At 36.6% G+C, this 23,852-nt stretch overlaps 2 protein-coding genes and 2 long non-coding RNA genes across 7 annotated transcripts; 3 read left to right on the top strand and 1 right to left on the bottom strand.

Annotated features, from left to right (window-relative positions):
- LOC143894286 (uncharacterized) lies at nt 1-5,213 on the top strand. Its single transcript, XR_013256048.1, has 2 exons — nt 1-722; nt 2,477-5,213. It is a non-coding gene; the product is annotated as an uncharacterized LOC143894286 (long non-coding RNA).
- A 1,153-nt stretch (nt 5,214-6,366) lies between these two features.
- Nucleotides 6,367-10,728, top strand: Rint1 (RAD50 interactor 1). Of its 3 annotated transcripts, none has more exons than XM_077400450.1 (12): nt 6,371-6,849; nt 7,047-7,285; nt 7,364-7,537; nt 7,612-7,746; nt 7,835-8,096; nt 8,170-8,395; nt 8,681-8,846; nt 8,918-9,083; nt 9,158-9,378; nt 9,462-9,627; nt 9,712-9,845; nt 9,926-10,728. In XM_077400450.1, exons 1-12 carry the CDS (start codon nt 6,724-6,726, stop codon nt 10,104-10,106), a joined length of 2,196 nt encoding a protein of 731 aa, XP_077256576.1. In that variant the 5' UTR covers nt 6,371-6,723; the 3' UTR covers nt 10,107-10,728. The 3 variants fall into 3 exon arrangements, with proteins under 3 accessions (XP_077256575.1, XP_077256576.1, XP_077256577.1); XM_077400451.1 differs by having other exon boundaries at nt 6,740-6,849; nt 7,047-7,079; nt 7,150-7,285; nt 9,462-9,845; XM_077400449.1 differs by having other exon boundaries at nt 6,367-6,849; nt 9,462-9,845.
- Nucleotides 8,885-22,268, bottom strand: Wdr81 (WD repeat domain 81). Its single transcript, XM_077400448.1, has 25 exons — nt 22,119-22,268; nt 21,579-21,925; nt 21,259-21,491; nt 21,022-21,181; nt 20,324-20,579; nt 20,063-20,225; nt 19,534-19,935; nt 19,268-19,468; nt 18,718-18,863; nt 18,458-18,645; nt 17,780-18,372; nt 15,291-15,712; nt 14,914-15,210; nt 14,657-14,814; nt 12,980-13,687; nt 12,736-12,911; nt 12,361-12,650; nt 12,125-12,257; nt 11,870-12,044; nt 11,374-11,777; nt 10,999-11,292; nt 10,761-10,910; nt 10,576-10,682; nt 9,397-10,497; nt 8,885-9,100 (listed from the first exon to the last, which is right to left on the bottom strand). The coding sequence occupies exons 3-24, from the start codon at nt 21,472-21,474 to the stop codon at nt 10,266-10,268; spliced, it is 5,871 nt and encodes a 1,956-aa protein (XP_077256574.1). The 5' UTR covers nt 21,475-21,491; nt 21,579-21,925; nt 22,119-22,268; the 3' UTR covers nt 8,885-9,100; nt 9,397-10,265.
- On the top strand, nt 13,850-23,799 carry LOC143894285 (uncharacterized). Of its 2 annotated transcripts, XR_013256046.1 has the most exons (5): nt 13,850-13,989; nt 14,054-14,204; nt 22,572-23,190; nt 23,332-23,490; nt 23,604-23,799. It is a non-coding gene; the product is annotated as an uncharacterized LOC143894285 (long non-coding RNA). The 2 variants fall into 2 exon arrangements; XR_013256047.1 differs by lacking the exon at nt 14,054-14,204 and having other exon boundaries at nt 13,975-13,989.
- Nucleotides 23,800-23,852: the final 53 nt, after the last annotated feature.

Raw genomic sequence — 23,852 nt, forward strand, 5'->3', positions numbered from 1 at the left:
CGCAAGCACAAACAACCCTCGGGCTTGACTCGACTTTATCCGAGATCACCCGAATATCACGCTTACCGTTTCGACAGCGCGATTGCAAAACGCGCACGCGTATTCCTAAATATGTATACCGCGCAACGCGTTACATCGCGGATCAATGTGATTCGCCCTTCGTGAGGCCCATACCCCCGCCGAGAGTCTCCTATCGGGACGAAGGATAATCGATATCGATCCGCGCTCTCTTCTGTTCTCTGCCGCGAAAAGAGACACATCGAGCCAGGCGTTCGCGACATTGTGCCTATCGGAACTATCGGAAGTGGACTCGACCGCCAGTGCGTGCATGAAGTCAGTAATCAAGTTTCATCGCGAGCCGCATCCGTGAGATCGCCGCGTGAAACATCTCGAATCGCTCTCTCGCTCGTGCCGCGACGAGTGAGCCGTTTTCCGACTGCGAGGAGTTCGGTATTGGGGGACGCGAGACGCCCTGTGCGAGGGTGGTTTCGAGCGTACAAGTGTTGTCGCGAGCGGCATTAGTCGTCGCGCAATATCTCTCGTCAGACGAGATTGACGAGTTGTCGCCCGCAATCGAGTGGGCAACGAGCACAAGCAGATCACGTGATCACCGCGTGCGGTACCGTGATCCTCATCTAAAAGACCGTACAGACGGCGCACGAGACCGTCACCTGCAGTCAGCCCGGGTATCGTGATTGCCACAAGTGTTGTGATAACCGAGCGTAAGTGCAAGCGAGCACTTCTCAATAACTCAGCGCAGGGAGCTCGATCCCGATATCGACCCCTCTCTCGCGGCCATTTTGTCGTGCCGCGCCGTTCGTGAACACGGACCATCATCGTGAATGTAAAGCGTATCGTGATTGTGTAAAAAGCGAACTCACTATCGCGTACCCGAGACAACCAGAAAGCCTGAGCATCTCGCGCCTCGTGACCGCGGTCGCTCGTCTGCTTTGCGCCAAGATATCCGTTGACCGCGAACAAGATCTCCGGACGCGAGGGCGGTCATCTACCGCTCTACAAGATTTCCGTTTCGCGAGCCACGCAGACAGAAGGAGCGACTCAAGATTTCCGTCCCGCCCTCCCGCGAATGCTCCGGGTGCTCGGGTGCGTGAGTGCGAGAAGTACTCTATGTGCAATAAAGTGTGTTTGTCAGAATAACCCGGCGAGCGTTATTTGAACCCTCTTTTCGCTACCTCCTTGGTTCTTGCCCCGCGCCCTGGACAGGGTGGTCCCGGCGTACTTCGTGTCCCGAGGGTACCTCGGTCGCGCACGAAACACAATGAAATATTAAAAATTATTTATATAAAGGGTGTACCATTATAAATTTGACAGCGCTATATTTCGCGAACGGATGATTTCATTGAAAAACGTTTCAAGTAAAACTTACTCTGTTTTGAGGGGAACATATCTTACGATGAACACGTTTTTCTTAGGTGAAGGTGTTCCTGAGATTTTAAGGTGACCTTTGTTTATTTTAATGGAATCATACAATTTTTTTTATATAATATAATTTCTCTACTTTTTTTTATTTGGCATATAAAAGTATAAAGGTAAAGCTATCAAAAAATCAATAGTTTACGGGATATTTGATATTATATATATTGATACTTTTATATGTAGCATAGTGAGACGAATCAATTATTGTGAGAAAAACATAGTTACTTTCCAAAAAAAGTATGTAATTGCACATTACAAATTGCATTATTTTTTTAAAAAAGCAACTATGCGTTGTCTTTAAATCAACTTACTCGCTCCACTATTTTACGCATAAAAGTAGGTACAGTTATCAAAAAATGAATAGTTTACAAGATATTTTATATTTCATGTCAAAATATATGCCAGAATAAAATATAACATCTCGCAAAATATTGATTTTTTTTATAACTGCTAGCTTACCTACTTTATGTGCTAAATAAAACTACAGGAATTATGTTATATAAAAAAGATCGTATGATTCCATTGAAAAAAAACAAAGGATACTTTAAAATCTCAGGAAAAACGTGTGTCCATCAAGATGTTCCCCTCGAAACAGAGTAAGTTTTACTTGAAACGGAACAAGCAACGCGATGCATTTTTCAAGTATTTGCAAGAAAGTATTGAAACTTCTCGTGCGACTGATGTACCGAGTACGCAACCGAGATAGCCATGTAGCAAGCGTGGCGCAGCGACTGAGGTGACGGACTGAGGCCGAGTTTCACAAGTGTCGGTTAACTTTTAATCTTAGATTAACTCACTCTTCGTCTCCTTCTAACGTCCCCCTTAGAAAGAGACGAAGAGTGAGTTAATCTTAAGATTAAAAGTTAACCGACGCTTGTGAAACTGGACCTGAGACTTGCAGGTCGCGCGTTCAAACCCTGCTTTTCCCAATTTTTTTTTTTTTTTTTTTTTTTAATTAAATGTACATTAAAATGAATAATTAGGCAAGAATGTATAATAGAAAAATTATTTTTTCATTATTATTGAATTTATTTTCCAGCTTCAAAATGATACCACGCCGAGCAGTGAGCAGCGAGCGAATTCATCGCGAATTCGTCGCAATGTTAGCCGTTCGCTGCGTGACAATTATTTTTCGGCGCGATATCATTGAAAACGGAAACAATTGTTACGTCGTTCCTCAAGCGAGCCGGCTATAGCAGCTCGGCGAGCAGCAAAAATGCAGCGCGAGAGAGACAGAATATGGATGTCCTTTTCTAAGCGCGATTCGTTTGTTTTCCGTCGCGAGGCACGGCGTGAGCCGGAAGTGGCGAGTATCGCGTATATTATATACGTGCATCGTGCCGCGAGCGGAGAGCGGAGACGCGTTTGATAAAACGCGCGTTGTTTGTCCCTCTCCTCCGTCCCGGAGTGGAGTGCGCGGTCGGGCGACCAAGTGAAGGAGCGAACGAGCGAGCGAGCAAATGACGGAAAGACGGAAGGACGGAAGGACGGACGGACAAACGGACAGCGAGGCGAGATAGTCAAATTAGACATTTGAGCTCGGAAATGAAGCGGTATCAATGAAACCTTTTTAGGGTTGTTGGGGGGATGTAGAAGAGCTTATTTCTGAGTTGTCGGTCTAATCGGACCGTTGGGTTTTTAAGGGGAGGAAGGGGAATGAAAAATTTCGTTTTTTTGCAATAACTCGGCGAATTTTGACCGTACATGATTTACTAACCTCTCATTTTGTAGCTCTTTTAAAGCCCTACAATTCATTTCCTGAAGACCCTAACTTAAAATCATTATTTGTCGAGTTCTAGCGAGTCCCGAGCGCACTCGACTCGACACGCGCCGTCGCGTCGCATGGCCGATCGTTCGACAAAAAAATTTGAAAAAAATCATGGAGGCCTCTTTCAACCAATACTATAACATAAAAAATTTTCAAAAAAATCGGAGATGCAAAACCCAAATGGTGTCCGATTTGGCGCGGTACGCCTTATATATATCTTCCATCGCGTAAATTCTACAAATGAACTTTGCTTGAAAAATACATGTGATATAAAAGGCACAAAAGAAATTTATGCAAAATTATTCTTAGTACAATGTAATCGGAGCGCGATCCTGATGGAGACATCCCGTGTCCGCGATATCGTCATCGTGGACGAGGCTCCGGGCCCAGAGAAAAAATAATCGTATTATACAAACGGTAGACCCCCGATATTGTCGTACAAAATGTATGTGTATCTATTCCTATAGCTTCTTCTCCTCTCTATATTATAATGAAAGAAACGTATCCTACTGAAAAAGGCCCGTTTAGCGAAATAGGAAGCCGATGCCAGCTAGTCTCACGCGAAAAGCGAACGTCGAATTTATAACACAATGGCTGTGTTCGGGAAGCGCGCTATTAGCGCTATTGCATCATTCTATCTTTATCGCTTCATCAGGTGTAAAACAAGGATAAAATAAGCAAATAGCACTAATAGCGTCTTCCCGAACGCACCTAATAAATTAATATTTAGCATCTCTATCGAATTTCTATCAAAAAACGAGACAGGTCATTTTTTTGTTTTCTAAGAGAATTCAATCACTCTCTCTAACCGAATTTCACTAATATTTAAACGTCAGAAACGCACGTGGTCCGAGTTAGCACAGGTCCGACAGATTTCTTTCTATAGACGGCATAGTTGCCAAAATATATTTCATGAAAAGAAAATTAATCTACAAAAATCAAATAATATTATGAGCATTGCACAAAAAAATATACACGAAGAATGTATTTTGAGAATCAGAAAGATTAAAAAAATGCGACAAAGTTTTTCCCTCCGGATGAAATTCCAACGTGCACTTCTAAGATCAACGCGCATCCTTTGCTAAACGAATGAATTCATACACGTTTTGCAGCCAGATTTTTATTGACGTGATACAGACGGGTGTACATCTGAGCCTCACTAAAGCGCAAGTTTAATCGTAAATCAGTTATGCGAAAGATCTTAGATCTTATACTTGTCAATAAAGTTATAAAATCCGCAAATAATGCGAAAATTTGCGCAGTCCCTCGTGATCGAATATAAATGGATCACGTCGCTTCGCTAATGATCGGATGAACATTTTCTAAAAAACGCAACAAAATATTTGCTCCACGAAATAAGCTCGCACAAATCGCATCTGACAAAACTGAAATTTAACAATTATATGTAAAATCATAAAGCTATAAATTAGTTTTTGTTTTTAACAAGAGAAGTTGAGACACGTAGCGATAAAATTGAATGAATTTCCAACACGATAAAGATAAGTTTAATAATTTTCTTCTACGGTTTTCGTTTTTTTTTTTTTAAATAAAGATGTTAAAAAAAATCAAAATAAAGTAATATGTAACAAAAGTTTCTCTTGGTGTAAATTTTTAAAAGGAGAAAGCAAGTTTGAAAGAATAATATGATGAATCAACATTCTCTGAATACATATAGAAACCATTCAATTTTTTCCCGACGCGTTGTGTAAAATATGACGGCTCCGTATAATCGTTAATTACCGCTAACAAACCGTCGTAAGCAAATTCCTCGAAACGTTCGCTACAAAAGAAAACGAAAACAATTTTGGGACAAGAACGGAAGCGTTCGTTTGATCGTCATCGTCTTCGTTTCTAAGCCGAAAAGATGTACGTACTCCACTAAGATAAATTATAATTATTCTTGATATCAGCATTCGCGGCACCCTAAAGTCCCGATGGATAAAAACTAAATACTTAGTAGCATCCGAGTTTGATTTAGTCGGGCAACGTGAACACAGTTACACGTTTGCCCGTCTCTGTGAAAAAAAAACGCGACGATCACCTTTTTTCTTTCTTTTCAAGTACTCTGTATACTTGTAAACTATAAATGTATAAAAACGATTAGGTACTCGCCGCGATGGAAAGAAAGTAACACAATACAATTTTTTTATGATTCTCGAAATCAAATCTGTTTGGATTTCTAAGCACAAGGAAAAACATCTCTTTTGCTTATGTATTATTCGACAAAGCAATGATACTCTTCATGGAGTGCAGTAACGGCTGTCGCATACTAACAATGGAAACGAAGACGAGGGCGAAAACGGATAAAAGATTGAAAAGCGCACTCGGAAGGGAAATGAAAGCACCGCGAGTTTCCTCTTCTCGACGGTCCTTCGACTTTATTCGCGAGGCAACGATACTTTACGCAAATATCCAGTATTCTGTATACAATCATAATTAGCTAATCATCCGTCGACGAAACATATCGCTCGCGTTAAAACAGCCGCTTCGGCGTAAACTGCACACGTTATGCAGTTATAGATAATTAACAAACTGAATAAAAATCTTAATTCTTAATATCATTATGTTATAATAATTAAGATTTTTATTCAGTTTGTTATCTATACTGTTCATCAGCTGCGTTACCCTCTACTCTGATGCTAAGAGACTGAGTGTAATAAATCAATACTATATAAATTTAATATTTATTGCATTTGTTATAGAAGTTATTGTTTTACCCCATCAAGAATGGATCGATAGATCCTTTGAAATAGTTTTACATCATTCATTTACATTACAAGAAAAAAATTATTTGAGGTGCAAGAGATGCAGTAAATTGCCAAGTCTAATATATAAGTACCCGCGTCAATATATACTATGTATACTAATTCACATTCTCAATTGTGCTACTGTTATTATTTGTCATCAGACAATTATAAACATACACATAATAATTAGATAGATATTATATATATATACGCATGTGTGCATAAGAATATATGTAATTTATAAAAAGCGGGTGCTTATCAGCCTTGATACGTTACTGCTTTCTGCTACGCGGACGGCCAGAAAGCATTTTCAGGAGCATATGTCTCTCTACCGTGCGTCCGTGTGAGCAATTCAGTGGTGTGTGTACGTGTACGGACATACACCACTTCATAGAATCTGAAATTAGTTGGTAACACTGAAACCGGAGTTTCGCGTTGTCACCACGCGAGGTCTCCAATATCAGTTCGGCCTTTGCTTTTAGTTGACAGAGTTGACATTACCGACGTCGAGGAAGTTCGGCCTTAGCTTTAGCATCTCCTTAAAGGCGCTTTGGCGCTTATGCTCCTAACCTAAGAGGAGCAAAACAAAAAAAAACTTTAACGATTAATATCTCGCTTTGCGGGGCAGAGCGACACTTTTTCTGTCAGATTCTTTCGTTTCTTGCAAAAACGCGTCGATTGAGCATATTTTTACCAATATTGGAAGTGAGTGGGTTCAACTGTATAATTATTACCCCAGAAGTCTTCTCTCTGATAGGAGTATACGTCGTAATGGATATAAAACAAAAAATCATACAAAAATTCAACGAACACTTGGGATCGAATTTGAAAAATCTTGAAGGAATTTATGATTTCCAAGAGCGTCTCAAAGCGGAGAAGGATGAGATTGAAAAATCAGTCAGTATTCATCTACAAAGTAGCATAACATAAAAGTGCGTTCGCGGAGCGAGTGCTATTAGCGCTGTTGCTCATTCTATCCTTATTTTACATCTAATGAATGATAAAGATGGAATGATGCATAGCTCTAATAGTACGCTTCACGAATGTACCTCTAATGTGACAAAACGTTATATACAATCACTTTTTGTCAACAGCTGTCAATGGCATCAACCACTGCTCCTTCCAAGGTAAAAGCAGTAGTTGAGAATGTAGAATGTGTTAATTGTGAAGTCAATCAGTTACAAAAAACTTGTTTAGATCTGAGTAAGATGATTGAGGAGACGTTTAGTGAAAACGACAAAAATTTAGAGCTACAAGAAGTTATTGACAAGATAGGGCAGCTTGACAAATCGTTATCCTATTTATTCTTTATAAGATATATAGAAAATATTAGGTAATAAACTGTCAAAGAATATTACATCCGCAGTGTTTTATGATTTATCTATTAAATAGTTGTAACATTTTTATTCAGTGATGAGATAGAGACATTTTTGTTATCTGGTGATGATCAGTCTATAATAATTCTATATACGAGCTTGACAAACATCAGTTGCCAATTGCAAACATCTGTGTGTCATCACCTGGTCAGTTATGTCCATGAGATCTTACACTTTTGGCACAATCTAATCAAGGAAAAATTATCAAAGTATGTTTTCTATCTTTCACATATATTCTAATTTATTAGTTACTATATACTTTCCCAACATGTAATATTTACAGGGAATACAATGATTTATTGAAGACATTGAAATGGCCTTTTTGTGGAACCAATGCCATTTCATTGAACGTACCTTTGCTAGAGACAATGACAAGATTTAAGATACTCATTGAATATCTCTTTCATCTGCAGTTACCGTATCCTTGTAATACACTATTTAATTGTTTTAGATTTCATTGAAAAGTGAATCGGTGAGATTATCTGTATTGTCCTTAATGTACTTAGAGAAGAAATGATAAAACCTGTAGTAACATCTGTGCTGTTAACAGACTTTGCACCAGTTAGTTTACCAATCGCCTTTTTAGTACGTCCTCTCCGACAAAGATTCATTTATCATTTCACAGGAGCTAAATTGACAAACCGTCAAGATAAGCCAGAATGGTTCTTTACACAAATTTTAACATGGATCAAAGACCATGTTCAGTGGGTACAAAAGAACATTCAACCTGTAGCGGATTCTGTAGGTTTTGGACACTTAGATATTAAGGTGTGATATAATTAATTGTATTCTGATAGACTTAGAATCATATTTCTGGGCACTAATTACAGTGTATTAATAGGCTGAATTTATACGCGCTCTAGTTCAGTTAGCCGTTGAGAAACTTCATTTCGAATTGCCCTTAGTGCAGTATGATGACACTCTATTTACGCATTTGGTAGACGAAGCTTTAGGATTTGAAAGAGAGTTACGAGAGACTCTGTTGTATCCGCAATCTCAGCCAGCTACCATTTTCGTTCTTACGCAAGCCCATATTTTTGTAAAATGGATAAACATGGAGAAAAAATGTGAGTGCATGAAGAAGCAATTTCGTACTTTGTGCACACAATCGTGCACTCAAATGTATGCGCGCGCGCGCGTGTGTGTGTGTGTGTGTGTGTGTGTGTGTGTGTGTGTGTGTGTGTGTGTGTGTGTGTGTGTGTGTGTGTGTGTGTGTGTGTGTGTGTGTGTGTGTGTGTGTGTTTGCGCGTGCGCGCACGCAAATGTGTGTGTGTGTGTGTGTGTGTATATATATATATATATATATATATATATATATATATATATAACATATTTGTGCTGTTTTTTTTTAGACGCGACTGAAAAAATGGATGCAATATTAAGTTCGAATACAGCGTGGGAAAGACTGACGGGTTTTGATATAGATGACATGAAAGTCACTGAATGCGCAGATGCCTTTCTTACACTGCTCACCATGATTTCTGATAGATATAAACATTTGCCACAGCCTGGACATAGGTAAATCATACGAGATCGTTGTAAATAAGAGACGATAGTACTGACGATTGTTTATGTTGATATTGTTGAAGATTACAGTTTCTCGACTTGCAATTAGAATTGGTTGACGATTGGCGAGTACGATTGTTACAATTGCTACATGAAAATTATGAAGATCCATTAACGTCGCTTATGCCATATATTCTCAATACATTACATTATGTCGCAACCGTTTTGGAAGAATGGGGCGTGACTGTTGTATGTATAATCTTCACCTACAATCACACCAAAAAATGACATATTACTTATCACGATCTTGCATTTGTGTGTAGCACTTCTTGCAGCTGCATTTCTTCAAGAAGCAATTCGAGGCTGTGGAAAATGCTATTGACAGAGGCAGCGACGTTAACGAGAACACCGGAGAAATAGAGGGAACTGTATTTGACGAGGCTGTAGTTCTCTTACGACGATTAGAGAAGGAACTGATAAATGAAATCAGCGATTCAGTTGCTTTAGATGTAAAGGCAAAAAGTAGAGCTTACAGGACGGATAAGTAAGAACTTTTACTCACCGTTCACTATTACGATTATTATTTCATTCACATTACATTTACAAAGTGCTTTTTATTATTCCAAGATGGTTTGCGATGCAGTCTTCAAAAGAAGTTGCTTCATTATCAGTAACACCGAGTGGTTGTCTCATGTTCCAAGAACTAGCTACGCGTCTTTATACATTGCACAGTGTTCTTGCATTGCCGTTATTTAATCAAGCTTGGAAGAATTTAGCCACTCAATTTGATCAAGTATGCAAGATAAAAATCAAAGGAAATAGATTGCTATTCACCTATAATAATTTGTATCTTCTTCTCAAATCCTTCTTTTCACAGTTTCTCTTCGAAGAAGTTGTACTTGTAAATCATTTCAATAGCGGCGGTGCCGAACAATTACAATACGATATTTTGAGGAACTTATTTCCATTATTTGGTTTGTACATTGACAAACCAGAATCGTACTTTCCTTTGTAAGTCTCTAAAATTATTAAAGCTATATTCACTTAGTTGTTAAAACAGATGCCATGATTCAGTTATTTTAATGTTCCAGAATCAAAGAAGCATGTATACTTTTAAATGTCTTGACGGGTTCAGCAATATTGCTTGAAGAAGCGCTAAATAATGACAAAAATGCATCGACAGAAATCTTAGCGGACGTCGGAGTACACAAAATGCCTACTAAACTTGCTCTAAAAGTAATAGCGACAAGGACAGACATTATCCATATATAAGAGATCTTTCTCTTGAATATATTCTATAAAAATGAAATTTATTTTAATAGATTTTTCGTGCTTTCCGTTAAATTAGATATACTTTTCTATTCTTTCCCATTATTATATTTAATAATGTCCAGTCATTTTGCGCTGCTCTGTAAATAGTCTGAAGCGTTCTTAACATAGTAGCGTTATTCCACCATTGTCAGCACCTAATAATAATAATCGATTGAGAGGAAGGACAGCCATGGCAGTAAGAATGCCTTTAAAAGCGTCAGATCTCAATTTGGATGAACTTAATGAAGCAGTCATTTCTATAGCGGTATAGACACCAATTCGATTTGCTGTTGTTCCTATCACTAATACCTGTTCGTGCATTGCCATGCAATGAACAGGCTCTGTTGCGCCTCTAAAAATTAATGAAGAATAATTTATGTAAATTATATTTTGTATGTCTAACTTAAATAACATTACAGGTTTTTCTTACTTCATATGAAATTTAAGTTTTCCATCTATTGCACTCCACACGGCTATAGTTTGGTCCAACGAAGAACTAACTATAGTAGTTTCGTTTATTGCTTCTAATTGCAGTATCTGTAACATTAAAAATCAATAATCAAACGATGAATTCTTATATCAAGTCTAAGTCGATAAAAATCATTAAGTCTTTACCTCACATTCATGTCCCTTCCAAGACGCAATAATCAGACCAGTGCGAGTATCGAGTATCGTCAAGAAGCCTGATGCTTGACCTAAAGCGACCCAGTTACCACTAGGCGATACTGTGATACATCTTATTAAACCAGTCGGATTCATAGAAACCTTATCATATGATTTAATACGTTAAATTTTATACGAATATTAGTAATTACAATTTCACGCAATATCGACATACATATTTCATACTTACTTTCATTTCATTGACATACTGGAATGTTCTACAATCAATAACTCTAAGGGTAATGTCCGTTGTTCCTACAAGAAGAGTCGTGGACGGAGAAGGACTCGAGGCTAAAGTGTTCACAGGAACGGGACGACTACTTTCCGGACATCCCAGAAGCGAACCCATAAAAGGATCCCAACAATGAATCACGCCATCGCATGTCACTGCGTATCTCAAAGATTCCAGGAATGTAAGTGAAAGAATAGATTTCTTGTGTCCAGTATATGTGTATTGACACGATGAGACTGTAGTTCCATCACCCTAATTCCATATATCAGTAAAATCATAATTCTGGATGTTATACAATGGACATTTTGTCAAATTGAATGGAATATATCTGACCTGGCTTCGTAAACTCCATAATTTCACAGTTTTGTCTCTGCCACCACTCATAAAACTGTTCTCATTGTCTAACACGTAAAGACATCTCACACTATTTGTATGTCCGTTGAAAGTCTGAAGTTTTATCTGTTTTATATTAAATATCGTATCCTTCTCCGGTCTCCCTATCTCGTGCTCCCAATAGGCTAGCCAATTACCGCGTAGTTGTCTACCAGCGGATGACGGACACGTTTCGCGACTGGCAACAATCTCCGTCGCCGATTGAAATCTCGCGTCATCTTTCTGTATCTCGAATCTATTTCCTATCACAGATATATTCCCAAAGCTGCAAACACCTTTATCAACCGATTCTACATTCTCTGCTACATCACAATCCACGGAAGTATTGTACTTATCCACGTTATCTTTAACAATGAGACACAAGGATGAACATATTATTTACGTATTATTTATAACGACTAATAACTAAGGAATATAAATTTTGTGAAACATCTACCGTTATTTACGGAGATTGCTTTTATCCCCTGCTCGTAATCGTGACAAAGCTCTTGTATATGCTCGTGATTTTTAAGTATATGTTCCATCATTTCAATATCGACACATCTATAAAAAAGCATGTATGATTTATGAGCAAACTCAGTGGTGAATACTGCTCGTAGTTCTTCAAATGCCTGTAAGTAAAGTTTAGTACATATACACATTTGCGTTCACGTTTTATCTATTAAAAAAAAATCAAACTATTAGATCTTACTTTATTTCTTTGCAAGTCTGACATGTCGCTATTTTCTACAACCGGAGGGGAATACGAATCTGCAATGTCTGCGTCAAGTTTGTTACAAGCATAAGTTTCATTATTAACAGAACCTTCATTCGCAGCTTTCATCCTGTGAAATAGTAAAAACGATAAGAATATTTCTGCATATATCTCTGCATTTCATTAACGCACAATTTATAATCAAATTGAAATACTCGTCTCCGTATTATTACCGTACAAAATGCTCGCAGGTTGTGCCTGCTTTTTGCCCAAAATTATTCAACAGGACTCCACCATCTAAATTTTTACTGAAAGCTTTGTCAAAGGCCAGAAAGAAGCGTTGAATTGGCACTGCTAAATGATTTTTCGTGATCACGCTGCCGAGCCGTAAGCTAAGAGTGAACATCGCTTCCAAGCATTTTTCAGCTAAGGCAATGCGTGCAAGCGTTCCATTTGGAAATGTAAATCTCGCGGTTGACAGTATGCGTACTGTGGGATGCAGGATGGATTTAACAATCGGCTCCTACATTCAAATATGGACAAATAAAAGCTATTTTTTTCATTATATTATTAAAATGTATAGTTATTAATTATATGATAAACATTACATGAAGCACATCCATTAACGTAGAATCATTGAGATATGTTGTAATGTGATTTAATAGAGCCAGACAGGAAATTAGGCCTCCTTCCAAATTTTGCGTAAGCTTTCTCTTGCACAATGCTAATAGCTCAACTATATGTGCGAAATATTGCAGCAATATAATTTGTTCTCCATATAATCCTGGAAAAATAGTTCATAAACTGTTTTTACTGACGAAATTAAAATAATTCGCATATTTTCGTACGTACCTGCAATAGCCGTGAGACACTCTAAGACTTTAATAGCATTTTGATCACCGGCTAGTATCGGCTTCTTCCATGCAACACCCTCCACACGCATAAAATTATTGTCATCGATTGGCATTAAATTTTCTTTCCCAGCGTAACATAACGTCAGCATTCTCAGAAGATTTCGCGACAAGTATCGTGCTGTGAGTACTGGGCCGAGTCTATGAGACAGCCAGATAACAGATTCCGCGCTCATCTCGGAAATTGTGCATTCACTTAGAACGGATTTTCGGTAAATATGATCCAGCTGACGTACATCTTCATCGCTTGATTTGATTACATCGCTTTTGTTATCAAGATCCGCAGGAAGCATAGCAGGATTGTCTTCCTTAGTATCTATATTGCACATATTTTCTGAGAGATTACTATCGGAATGGATATTCGTGGCGTATGCATTAACATAAGTAAAATCTTCGCTGGAAATTTTACTGCCAACGTTGCAACCGATACTATTAAACTCGGTTACCAATTTAGCTCCACTGATATTTGATTGTTTTGGTATCGGAATCGTTGGCGATTTAACGGAGCCACTCGGCGAATTTTTGTTTCCATCGTCATTCAAATCATCGCAGGCATTCAAGTTGAGATCTATATGTAAGTCGATATCGTATGGCGCGGTATTATTTAATGAAATCCACGAATTATTCTCCGTCTCCATGGCAAATACTTCTGTAATACGTCCAATAAAAATTATCAGATCATTTTTCTCAGAGATAGAGGAGACCGGGACTATTCGTGACACTGCTGAAATTTTGTCGCGGGCCTAACTTTAAAATGCTTGCTGTTAGAAACCTGTAATATCAATCACAGATGTCTCTTAGTGTCCTCTAGGTACCAACGGAATGACATTTGCGTGTCAACCATTTTCTCTCTCAGTGACAAAAAGTCTGATTTCAAGTGCTCAAAGTAAAATTTTTCAAATCTCGAAAATTTGTTTTCTCGCCGAATAAAATAATAAGGGATCCGAAACGGTAAGTTATATTCAGTCACTCGACTTCACTAAGCATAATGCATGAGTTCTTTCTTATCTATAAGTCACGGATCATGAATGAGGAAAAACCACGCCGGGGCATTTTATGACACGAGCAATCGCGGCAACCAAAAAAACCACGAATAAGCGTTCAAAGGAAGAACCAGTTCACAGGGGCCGTGGACGCCTTCGAGAAGTGCTTCCCCGTAATCGAATGTGAGCGATGAGGGCGATTAATGGAACAGGCGTTACTTTTTTCCTCATAATTTTTTTATACATATAATATGTAAATTCTGACAAATAAATGCTTTTTCAAAGTATAAAGTAGATAAAAATTGCAAAAACGAAAAAAATCCATATAGTTTGTTCAATCAGAGAAAGTGTTATGCATTACTCCATGGCCTGTCACGAATTACCCCGGCCCTGGCCCTGGCCCCGGGGTAATTCGTGACACATGAGACAGCGATACATTTCTTGATATATTTCGAGACTCGTGAGAGAAAAACCTTTTTTTTTCTTTTAAACTACAGAGATGAACGATTACATCGCACTAATAAAATTTTTTTAAACATTTATACGAAACAAAAAAATTCGAAACAAAAATGTGTCACTAATAGCCCCGGTCTCCCCTACTTATTAAATCATTAACGACTTATTTAGCCAATCACCTTCGACATTGTTCTCTGTTGTTACATTAGACATGTGATCGTTGATCGTTGGTACAGAAAATACAGCGACATTGTGTTCGGTGTCTGCAAATGAATCTTCATCTAATGGAGATAAAATACCTTCTCCCTCACTGCAAGGTCCACTTAAGTCGCAGCTCCTTCATAGAAATTTATAAGCAATATGGAGTAATATGATATGTGAAACTACATTAAAATCATAATAAAATACAATTAATAAATTATCACTTTTTTCTTACTTCAAATTCACAGTTCTATGAGTGCACGTGTTAATCGAGCCCTGTACATAATCTTTGTATCCTCCCACCGCTTCCACCAAAGGATTTATGAAATTGTCTAAAAATCTTCGTAGCCCTAGCCTAACTATTAACTTCAACAGGAACATTCGGTGATATAATCGAGTAGTTCGAAACTTTGCGAGCGTTCCCGTAGGTATTATATCAGCGTACAATGCAGTATCCATGATAGAGCCGTTCTCATACAGTTTTGTAATAGGTGAGAGAAACGTATCGACTGTATCCTTCGGTCCCAACGTTCTGCAACAGAAAATGAAAAAAATCGAAAGAATCTAATGATATAGTTACTCAGAAAAAAACAAAATTGTAAATGCACTTACTTTGCAATGAGATCGAAAAGATGCCATACTGCCAATACCGCACTATAAGGTTCTTCCATAATTTGTACTATGTGAGGTACTATCAATTGCAAAGTGGCTTCTCTCATACCACCGACATAAGGTAAAAGCCGTTCTAATTCCCTGGCGATTGCTTTTACTTTGCACTCACAAATTTTATACAGGTACTTTGTCTTCGTTTTTATTACAAAATCCACATCGTCCTCGATCTTTACAATAGAATTTAATTCTCGTACCAAACCATTGTATTCTTGCAACATTTGAACAATGTTATATAAGTATTGGCAATATTTGGAGAATGGGAACAGACTGCCAGATAAAATTGGTTGAAGAAATTGATGAGCGGATGGCGGTGGTAGGCCCATGTATGTTATCGTTGGATAACGAAAAGAGGTCTCATTCATCTAAACATAAAATTTATCACGTGCATATTATACTTATAATAAATTCTGCAATGTGTATCTCGATAAAATATAAGATCTTTCAGAATTATAGAAAGACTTAACTGATTAGACCTTATAAAAACAAATAAAAAAAGTCTTAATAAATGTCTTATTATTAGACCCGTAAATTAATTTTCAAAATATCGAGCTTTTTATAAATTATATTCTTTATACGATTATAAAATCATTAATATCTCAGATATATCAGAGAGCGTCAACAAACTTATTGTCAGACAATGCACCGAAAATGATTTTTGATTAATATAGAAGAAATTCCAAAAATTTTTAAACGCATATGTTTGTATACAGGGTGTCCCGCATGTTAATCGATCACCCCCAAAAACTTTTTTAGTTGTGATTCTAGAAAAAAAATGTTTCAGACAAAAATTATTTGATTTGAAGGGGGACATATATATGATTCCAATATGAGTCGTGTCATACATGTCGTCATTTTCAAGAAATTTTAAAAACTAATTTTTTAAATAAAACTTGATTTTTTCCTTGAAATAAAAGTTGTAAATCTCGTCGAGATGTTTTCAAAACACTATAATAAAGCCCTCTTTCATTAAGAATTTCCTAAGATATTTAAAAAATTTTGTTATAATATTTTTAATATAAGATATGAAATATCTTGTGAAGTATATTCACTTTTCTATAACTTCACCTTCATACTTGTATACGTAAAATAATGAAAGGAAATGAATAATAATTTTTACATTTGCAATTTTGCAAAATTGAATACGTCTATAAAATGCAATCAAATTTTTTAAAATAACTTTTTCTATTTTTTTTACAACAATCGATTCCTTTCATTATTTTACGTATAAAAGGTGAAGTGAAGGTAAAGTCATCGAAAAGTGAATACTTTATGAGATATTTCATATTTTATACTAAAAATATCAGAGGTCGCAAATGGCCAGGTAATACAGGGATGTGTTATAAGAAGTTTGGGTACGTTCCTCACAAAAACGCCTTGTAAACCCTTCGGGGAAAGGCAATAAACTAATCATACTAAAAATATTATAAAATTTTAAATATCTAAGGAAATTCTTAAGGTGATGCTGGAGTTTTCTGTTTTATTGATAAAATTACCATTTTCTTTCTACTAATGTAGCGTCGTATTAATTTGACGGAATTAAAAATGCTTCTCCATAATTGCAGTACATACATCAATAATTCAGGGAAACTCCGATTTGATATAGAAAACGAGAAAAAATTACGGAATTACAGATTTCTTTACCTACTTTTATCCTAATATGGCGTCTCAAGTTACAGCGATCGCTATCAGCTCATCCCAAAAGATGTGCTTCATATAAAAGATATACCATTGATACGAACGTGAAAACGAGTTTCCCTAAATTGCACAACAAGAAAAACATCAATGGACCCTCCAAATCCAGATTAGAAGTTTAATATAAGAGTATAGTATGTATGACGATTCGTGCGTTATATGTGTGCGTGCAATGTAAGTGCTATATCCTTGTCCATACAAAAACCGATATAGGTCGATAACATAGAAAATAGTAATTTTGTCGGTTATACAGACAGCTCCAGCATCACTTTATCGAAAGAGAGCTTTATTATATAGTGTTTTGAAAACGTCTCGACAAGATCTACAACTTTTATTTAAAAAAAAAATCAAGTTCCATTCTAAGAAATTAGTCTCTTTTAAAATTTCTTGAAAATGACATGTATGATACGTCTGACATTGGAATCATATGTCCCCTTTCAAACCGAACAACTTTCGTCTAAAGCATTTCTTTCTAGAATTACAAATAAAAAAGTTTTTGGGGTGATCGATTAACCTGAGACACCCTGTATAAGAAGGTATGCTGAAGCATGTGTAGAAAAAAATGCTGACATTTTTTTATAAATTTTCGAATTCTGGAGTTGTCGATAAGCCAAATTCTCTAAAATATTAGCTATTTTACAGTATGATTTTTCTATTTATTTTTCTTAGTTTTATTAGTCAATTAAATCTTTATCTAATTATGAAACATCCTGCATAATATGAAATATTAAAATTACCATTAAAATATCATTCATCTCTACGTTACCTACATTATAACTCTTTGGCATAATATCAATTTGAAGCAATAAAGACACAACGTTTCTTATACATTTCGGCAAATTATCTGCCGATGTCTTTAAGATGTTCAGACACGTCGCGAATCTTTGTGCAAATAATACTTTTTCAACGTTCCAGTTTGAGCGGAATTTTCCGGCTAGAAATATTTCCACTATCAGACAACCGAGTATTTGTTGCTCTTTAATACGTCCACTGGCTACAATTTGCTTGTAATTTGTGGAAAAATCATGTGATCCTATTGCAGGTTTATAAACTTGATGGTTGACTTTATGCATAAAGGTATGTGTAGTTTCTACTTGTACGATTGCTGCAATGGGATTGAAATCCTTCGGAAGGATAATAGGCTGATTAACGGGCTTATCCGATTTAACGTTATCTTCTGAAAGCAAAGAACCTCTGGAACGACTCAATAAACGACTCAATATGAGAGGCGACGATCTTGATGCGTTCGTAACTGTCGCAGATAATTCCTCTTCTTCAACAGAACTGTGGCCTTCATCGTCACTAATTCTACTCGCGAGTTGATCACTTTCTATAATCATAATAATTTGACAAATATTACAATACAAGAATATCCTCAAAATTTCTGACAATTTGAAATCTCCGTCGAAACTTACTACTTCTATTAGTTGAAGATATCGGCCGAAGACGTGGTGGTACTTTACCCCAATAGGGAGATGGAGTTATTTTTTGTGGATGTGGTTGTGTGAAAAGTTGTACAACACCAGAATTAGTTAAATCAGTATGATTATCAACTAATTGTAGACAAACGTTTTTCGACTTTATAGCAGCTGAACCTGATAATCTATCATATAACGAATATAATATCAGAAAAGTTCGAATAAATAATAAATAACTCATTAGACTACGTTCGTACTTGTAGCCGAAGGTCAAGTCTATCCAGTGATGTAATCTTTCCGAAACATAAAAGCTCTCCAATGCTTCCCTATGTTTTTCAATAAAATCCTCTGGAGACGTTGCCCATGCTGGAATTTCTAAATCTGGCAAGTCCTCGTGGATAGACTATAAACAAGACATTTAATCTAAAAATATCTAATCTATATTTTATTATTAAATATTAATTTATATTATAGCGGTAATGCATGGCTCCGTATGGCAGTTGACTCTAATCGGCGGGTTCCGGATTCGATCGTGACCCTTAGTCTACGGGTGTGTTCGCGGAGCGTGCTATTAACGCTATTGCATCGCTCTACTTGTTTTACATCTAATAAGCGATAGAGATATTTAGGAACGACGCAATAGCGCTAATAGCGCGCTCCGTAAACGCACCCTCTATGCCTCAATTTTATGAGAGTTAAGGTTGTGAATGAAGGTATGTATGTACTGAGATAACCCATTTCAAGAATTTGTCTCTCTCTCTCTCTCTCTCTCTCTCTCATGTACGTAAATAATTTAAATTATTTTACCTTAAAAACACTAGGATCGATGAAAAACTGCGGTATACATTCATCAGGACTCCAATCGTGTAATCTTTGAATTGAAGCCGGGTATTCTCCAGGCACCCATAAAGGTCGTACATGTTTACAGAGCACAGATTTATTATATCGGCGTGAAAGATATACATAATAGGTAATCTCTGACAAGACGTCAGATACATGGTGTCCAACCTACGAATTAACGTTGCTTTTATTCAACACGAAACAAGTCTCTTACATTCACACAATTTATATACCTCGGTTGATTGCGAGTCAAATGTAAGATCCAATTGTCTGTCTCCCTTGTTTAATCGAAATTTGGACTTTGTCAGATCTCTCCAGTTTCCACCATTTCTCGATGTAAAATCCGTTACCCAAGGCATAACATGATGACAGCTGGGATTACCGTATCTCCTACCAGCCAAATTATTGAGCGCAGTTAAATAATCAAAGTTGCTGATACAATTATACATCCACATCTCGCATACTTTTTCAATATTCTCATTTAAACCAAAATCAGTGTTGTGTGAACGAAGTACACCATTTTTTTTATCATAAACATTGTCACTCAAATTTTTCTCTTTACTTTCTTGAGAAGTAGTACCTGTACACTCGCTATCAGGTTTCAGATAAATATTATCGTTTAATTTCGGTAATACCTAGGAACAAAATTAGTTTTTCTTCCAATCTTATTGAATTCTTATTATATGCTCATTAATCTCTTTTGTCTTATTAAATACTAAATATTAATTGTGCTAAAATATTAGTCTGCTATGCAAGATATACCTGAATAGTAAAATTGTCTGTAACCAATATGTCACTAAGCGTAATTTCTCCTAACGCAAGACCACGATCGTGCAAGTCTCTGGATAATCTCAATAACTGATAAACTACAAACAATGGTTTTCCATGACTCGTACTAAGAGCAGCGGGACTGTACATTACGCACCTAAAATTAATGTCTATAAGTAATAGAATATAAAAATATCTTGCAAATATTGTTATATGTTGAGAATATACAAATAAATATAGTTTGTGTATACTCACTCACGAAGAGAATAATTTGCAATCTGCTCATAAAACATTATAAATGCGGATGATGTTTCTATGGCAAAATGAATTGGTACGAGATTGCAATGTGTTTCAGATAATACACCATTTGATACTGATAAGACCATACCGTGCTGTACTTGTACCAAAGTACAGCCATACATTCTATTCAGTATTTCATGCATGATGGTAACGTCGCTTACATTAGCAGTGATATTAGATTGTTCCTTTTGTTCAACAAAATTCCAGAGATCTGTACATATTTTACAAGAAATAATTGATTAATATAAAGAAAAATATCTATATGGAATAACCAAATCTATCAAGAACAGATTTTGAAAATATCTGTTATAAATTTTGTAGATAAAATGCTAGCAGAAATATAACAGATCTGCTAACAAAATGTAATGGTAGATTGACTATAAAAACTGAGCAGAATCTGCTGTTGCATAACTATTTAAATATTTATGAAGTGACAATTCTGTCCAATTTCTATCAACAATCTACTGTCAGATTATCATCAAGCTCTGCCAGCAAAACCATGAGTGTAGATAAATGATACTGAATCTATTACTGAAACATCTGAATAAATCCACAGCCAATCTATCACCATACTACAGAGTTTGTTTACTGGATAGTAACAAAAAGCTGGAAATCTAAGTTTAAAAATTTTAAATGGTACATTGAACACATACTGTAATATTTCTTATATGTTTCTTTCCATAGATTTCGATAATTAGTTTCTGCCACATAATGCAACAATTGCGAAAACATTAACTCTTCTTGGTTCCTTGTGCTACTGATAGACCTTCCTCTCGGTAAAGGAATTGCATTCCTGTGTTGTTTTACATATACCTAATGATAACAAAATTTTACCTCATGTCTCGATATATATTATTTCATATGAAACATGCGAAAAATGTTGAAAATACTTTTGCATAAATTCTCAGCCAATCGCCACCCAATTCATCGATAGTCGGCTGCGCTGCAATTTCATCATTGGACAAACGATCGTGACTAATAAAAGTAAACGAGCCAACTGTTAAAAACCGGGAAAGCCAATTTCTGTGAACTGTCAAGCAAATTCTCTCATCTGTCAGTATCATATACTTTGTTGGTACCAGCAAATGTTCCTTTATTATATCCATTTCGTTTTATTCAATCACTATATTTGTAAATAAAAACTCGTTTTTTTATTTTATTTTGTATCGACGTAAAATAAAATAAATTACGTATATTTATGTGTACATACAGACGATACTGACACATATGTAGCATCAAGTCGACCGCAGCCATAAAGGCCTTCTTCTTTTTTGTTTTAATGTTAATGGCACCCGCCTCCATGGATATAGGAATATAATCCTATATCCATGCCCGCCTCTTGTCAGTGGACGATACGGCCAATTTCTTGTTGAAAATTGAGTGTCAATGAAGCTTGTGCAAGCTTGTGTCAATACACTATTGAATATTCAAGATCTATTTCCATTTGAGTGGTGAGGCAGCATAAACTGTGAGCGTGATGTAGAAAGATTGCAGACGGGCCTTCGGGAACACTAGCGCCTTCTTCTTTTACCATGAATAACTAAAAATCTATTTCGGCTAATTACCGAGTTTATAAATATTTAATTAAAATTATCTGGGTGACTCACAAACCTTTTTAATCACACTTCATAACTCTTCATACAAAATACAAACGATTCCGTATAAAAACTTTTATTAATTTATCTATTTCGGCTAAATGCATGGTGTAAAAATAATTAATTAATTACAATTAAACGAATGACTCACAAACCTTTTCAATTGCACTTCAAAAGTCTTCATACGAAATACAAACGATTTCATATGGTAGATTCTTTCCCGGACATTCATTTCCGGTCAAATACATACGAATTAGCCCAAAAGGTTTCTTTTTGTTGAACCTAGAGGCCTAGGCCTCTAGTTGAACCTACAAAACGATGACAAATCAATATGGGTGCGTTCAGCCGATACTCCGCTAGCCTAGCAATCGTGAGCAGTCGCTCGTTTTCGCTCGTTTCTTCTCCTTTGACCCAATGGATTAAAAGGAGAGGAAACGAGCGAAAACGAGCGACTGCTCACGATTGCTAGGCTAGCAGAGTATCGGCTGAACGCACCCATGAGTCATGAAATACGTTCTTACTAGCGCCTATTCACTGCACTTTCTTATCGCTCTCTCTTTTTCTATCTGAATAATACGAAATGTACATTTTTCTTTTTTCGAGTGCAGAGGATACAAGATAGTGCAGTTAAAAGGAACAGATGTATGACGTAAGTCCGTACATGATGGAAGAATACCAGGTGTAACATTCCCGTGGATGCGCAGTCGTTCAAAGTAATGGCCGCTCTTGAACCAATCAGAAATTAGCCCCAAACTTGAAAAACCAATATGGCCACCGCTACAAGTTAGGTTAGTGGAACCCATGATCGCCGTTGCCGCGCGTGTATGTACCAGGTACGCTTAGAGCCTTAGTGCGCTCGTTGTCGTCGACGTCGTCGACGTTACCGAATGTGTTATCGTGGTTCACGTGGTTGTAGCTGTTAGGCCGTGATCGACGACAACAATCCGCTGTGGCAGAGAAAGTTTTATCAGAGGTAACCTCGTTTTCACGAGATTCCTATCGCAATTTCGATAAGTTTATTAAATACTCGGAACGTGAATCAACGACAAACACGTCGTGAACACGTGATCTCTCTTGTTCACATCGCGCGTGATCCTGACGTCGTTCTCTTCTCGCCTTCGTTCTTGGGTCCTTCGTGAATACATATAATCGCACGATAATCCGACCGCCACACTGTCAAACGCAAAACCGCTACTATTTAAAGCAGGAGCAAGACCAATGTGTAAGGTAAGTTGTGTGTGAATATCACTGAATTAAATGAATAAACCACAAAAATACCTATAGCTTGTAAAAATGATAAAAATTAAGCAATTGTAAATAGTGTATCAGCTTTTTATGAGTGTACTTCATATTTGTTTTCGTTTGCAGACACAATGCCTTCATGCTGCATAATAAATTGCAAAAGTCGGACATATTATGCAGAGAAGAAAGGAATAATCTTTTATAGATTCCCAAACGAAGAAAACATTCGTCAGGCATGGATAAATGCTTGTCAAAGGAGCGAAAAGAGTATAAAAATTGATTCTGGTAAGTTGATATATATATTTTTTATATAGTAAAATATAACAAAATGACCTATAGTATAATATTATAAATTATATCAGTATTAGATATTTTTTATTTTATTTGTATTATTGTAGCAAGAATATGCAGTCTTCATTTTGATGACGATTGTTTTATAACAAAATGGACAGACTCAATAAAAGCACCACCAAAACAACTGCGGCGGTTAAAAGTAGGTTCCATTCCTACAAAAATGTTAACTTTGGAAAAAACGAGAAAAAGAAAAATGTCCAACAGTGATATGGCAATCACAAGCAAGAGAATTAAAGTATTGTGAGTTTTCTTTTCTTTTTATAAATATGTATTTACAAATTTTTGTAAATATT

This window comes from Temnothorax americanus, unplaced genomic scaffold (genome assembly GCF_048541705.1).
Source record: "Temnothorax americanus isolate GAGA-0224 unplaced genomic scaffold, ASM4854170v1 Scaffold134, whole genome shotgun sequence".
NCBI classification, from domain to species: Eukaryota; Metazoa; Arthropoda; class Insecta; order Hymenoptera; family Formicidae; genus Temnothorax; species Temnothorax americanus.

Coding starts and splice junctions, on each gene's coding strand:
- Rint1 (XM_077400449.1), top strand. CDS start 6,724: ATGGATATAAAACAAAAAATCATACAAAAATTCAACGAACACTTGGGA. Junction 6,850..7,046: donor AGGATGAGATTGAAAAATCA/GTCAGTATTCAT, acceptor TTTTGTCAACAG/CTGTCAATGGCATCAACCAC. Junction 7,286..7,363: donor AGATATATAGAAAATATTAG/GTAATAAACTGT, acceptor ATTTTTATTCAG/TGATGAGATAGAGACATTTT.
- Wdr81 (XM_077400448.1), bottom strand. CDS start 21,474: ATGGATATAATAAAGGAACATTTGCTGGTACCAACAAAGTATATGATA. Junction 12,258..12,360: donor ACCTGCGAGCATTTTGTACG/GTAATAATACGG, acceptor ACTATTTCACAG/GATGAAAGCTGCGAATGAAG. Junction 10,683..10,760: donor GGAAGGGACATGAATGTGAG/GTAAAGACTTAA, acceptor TTAATGTTACAG/ATACTGCAATTAGAAGCAAT.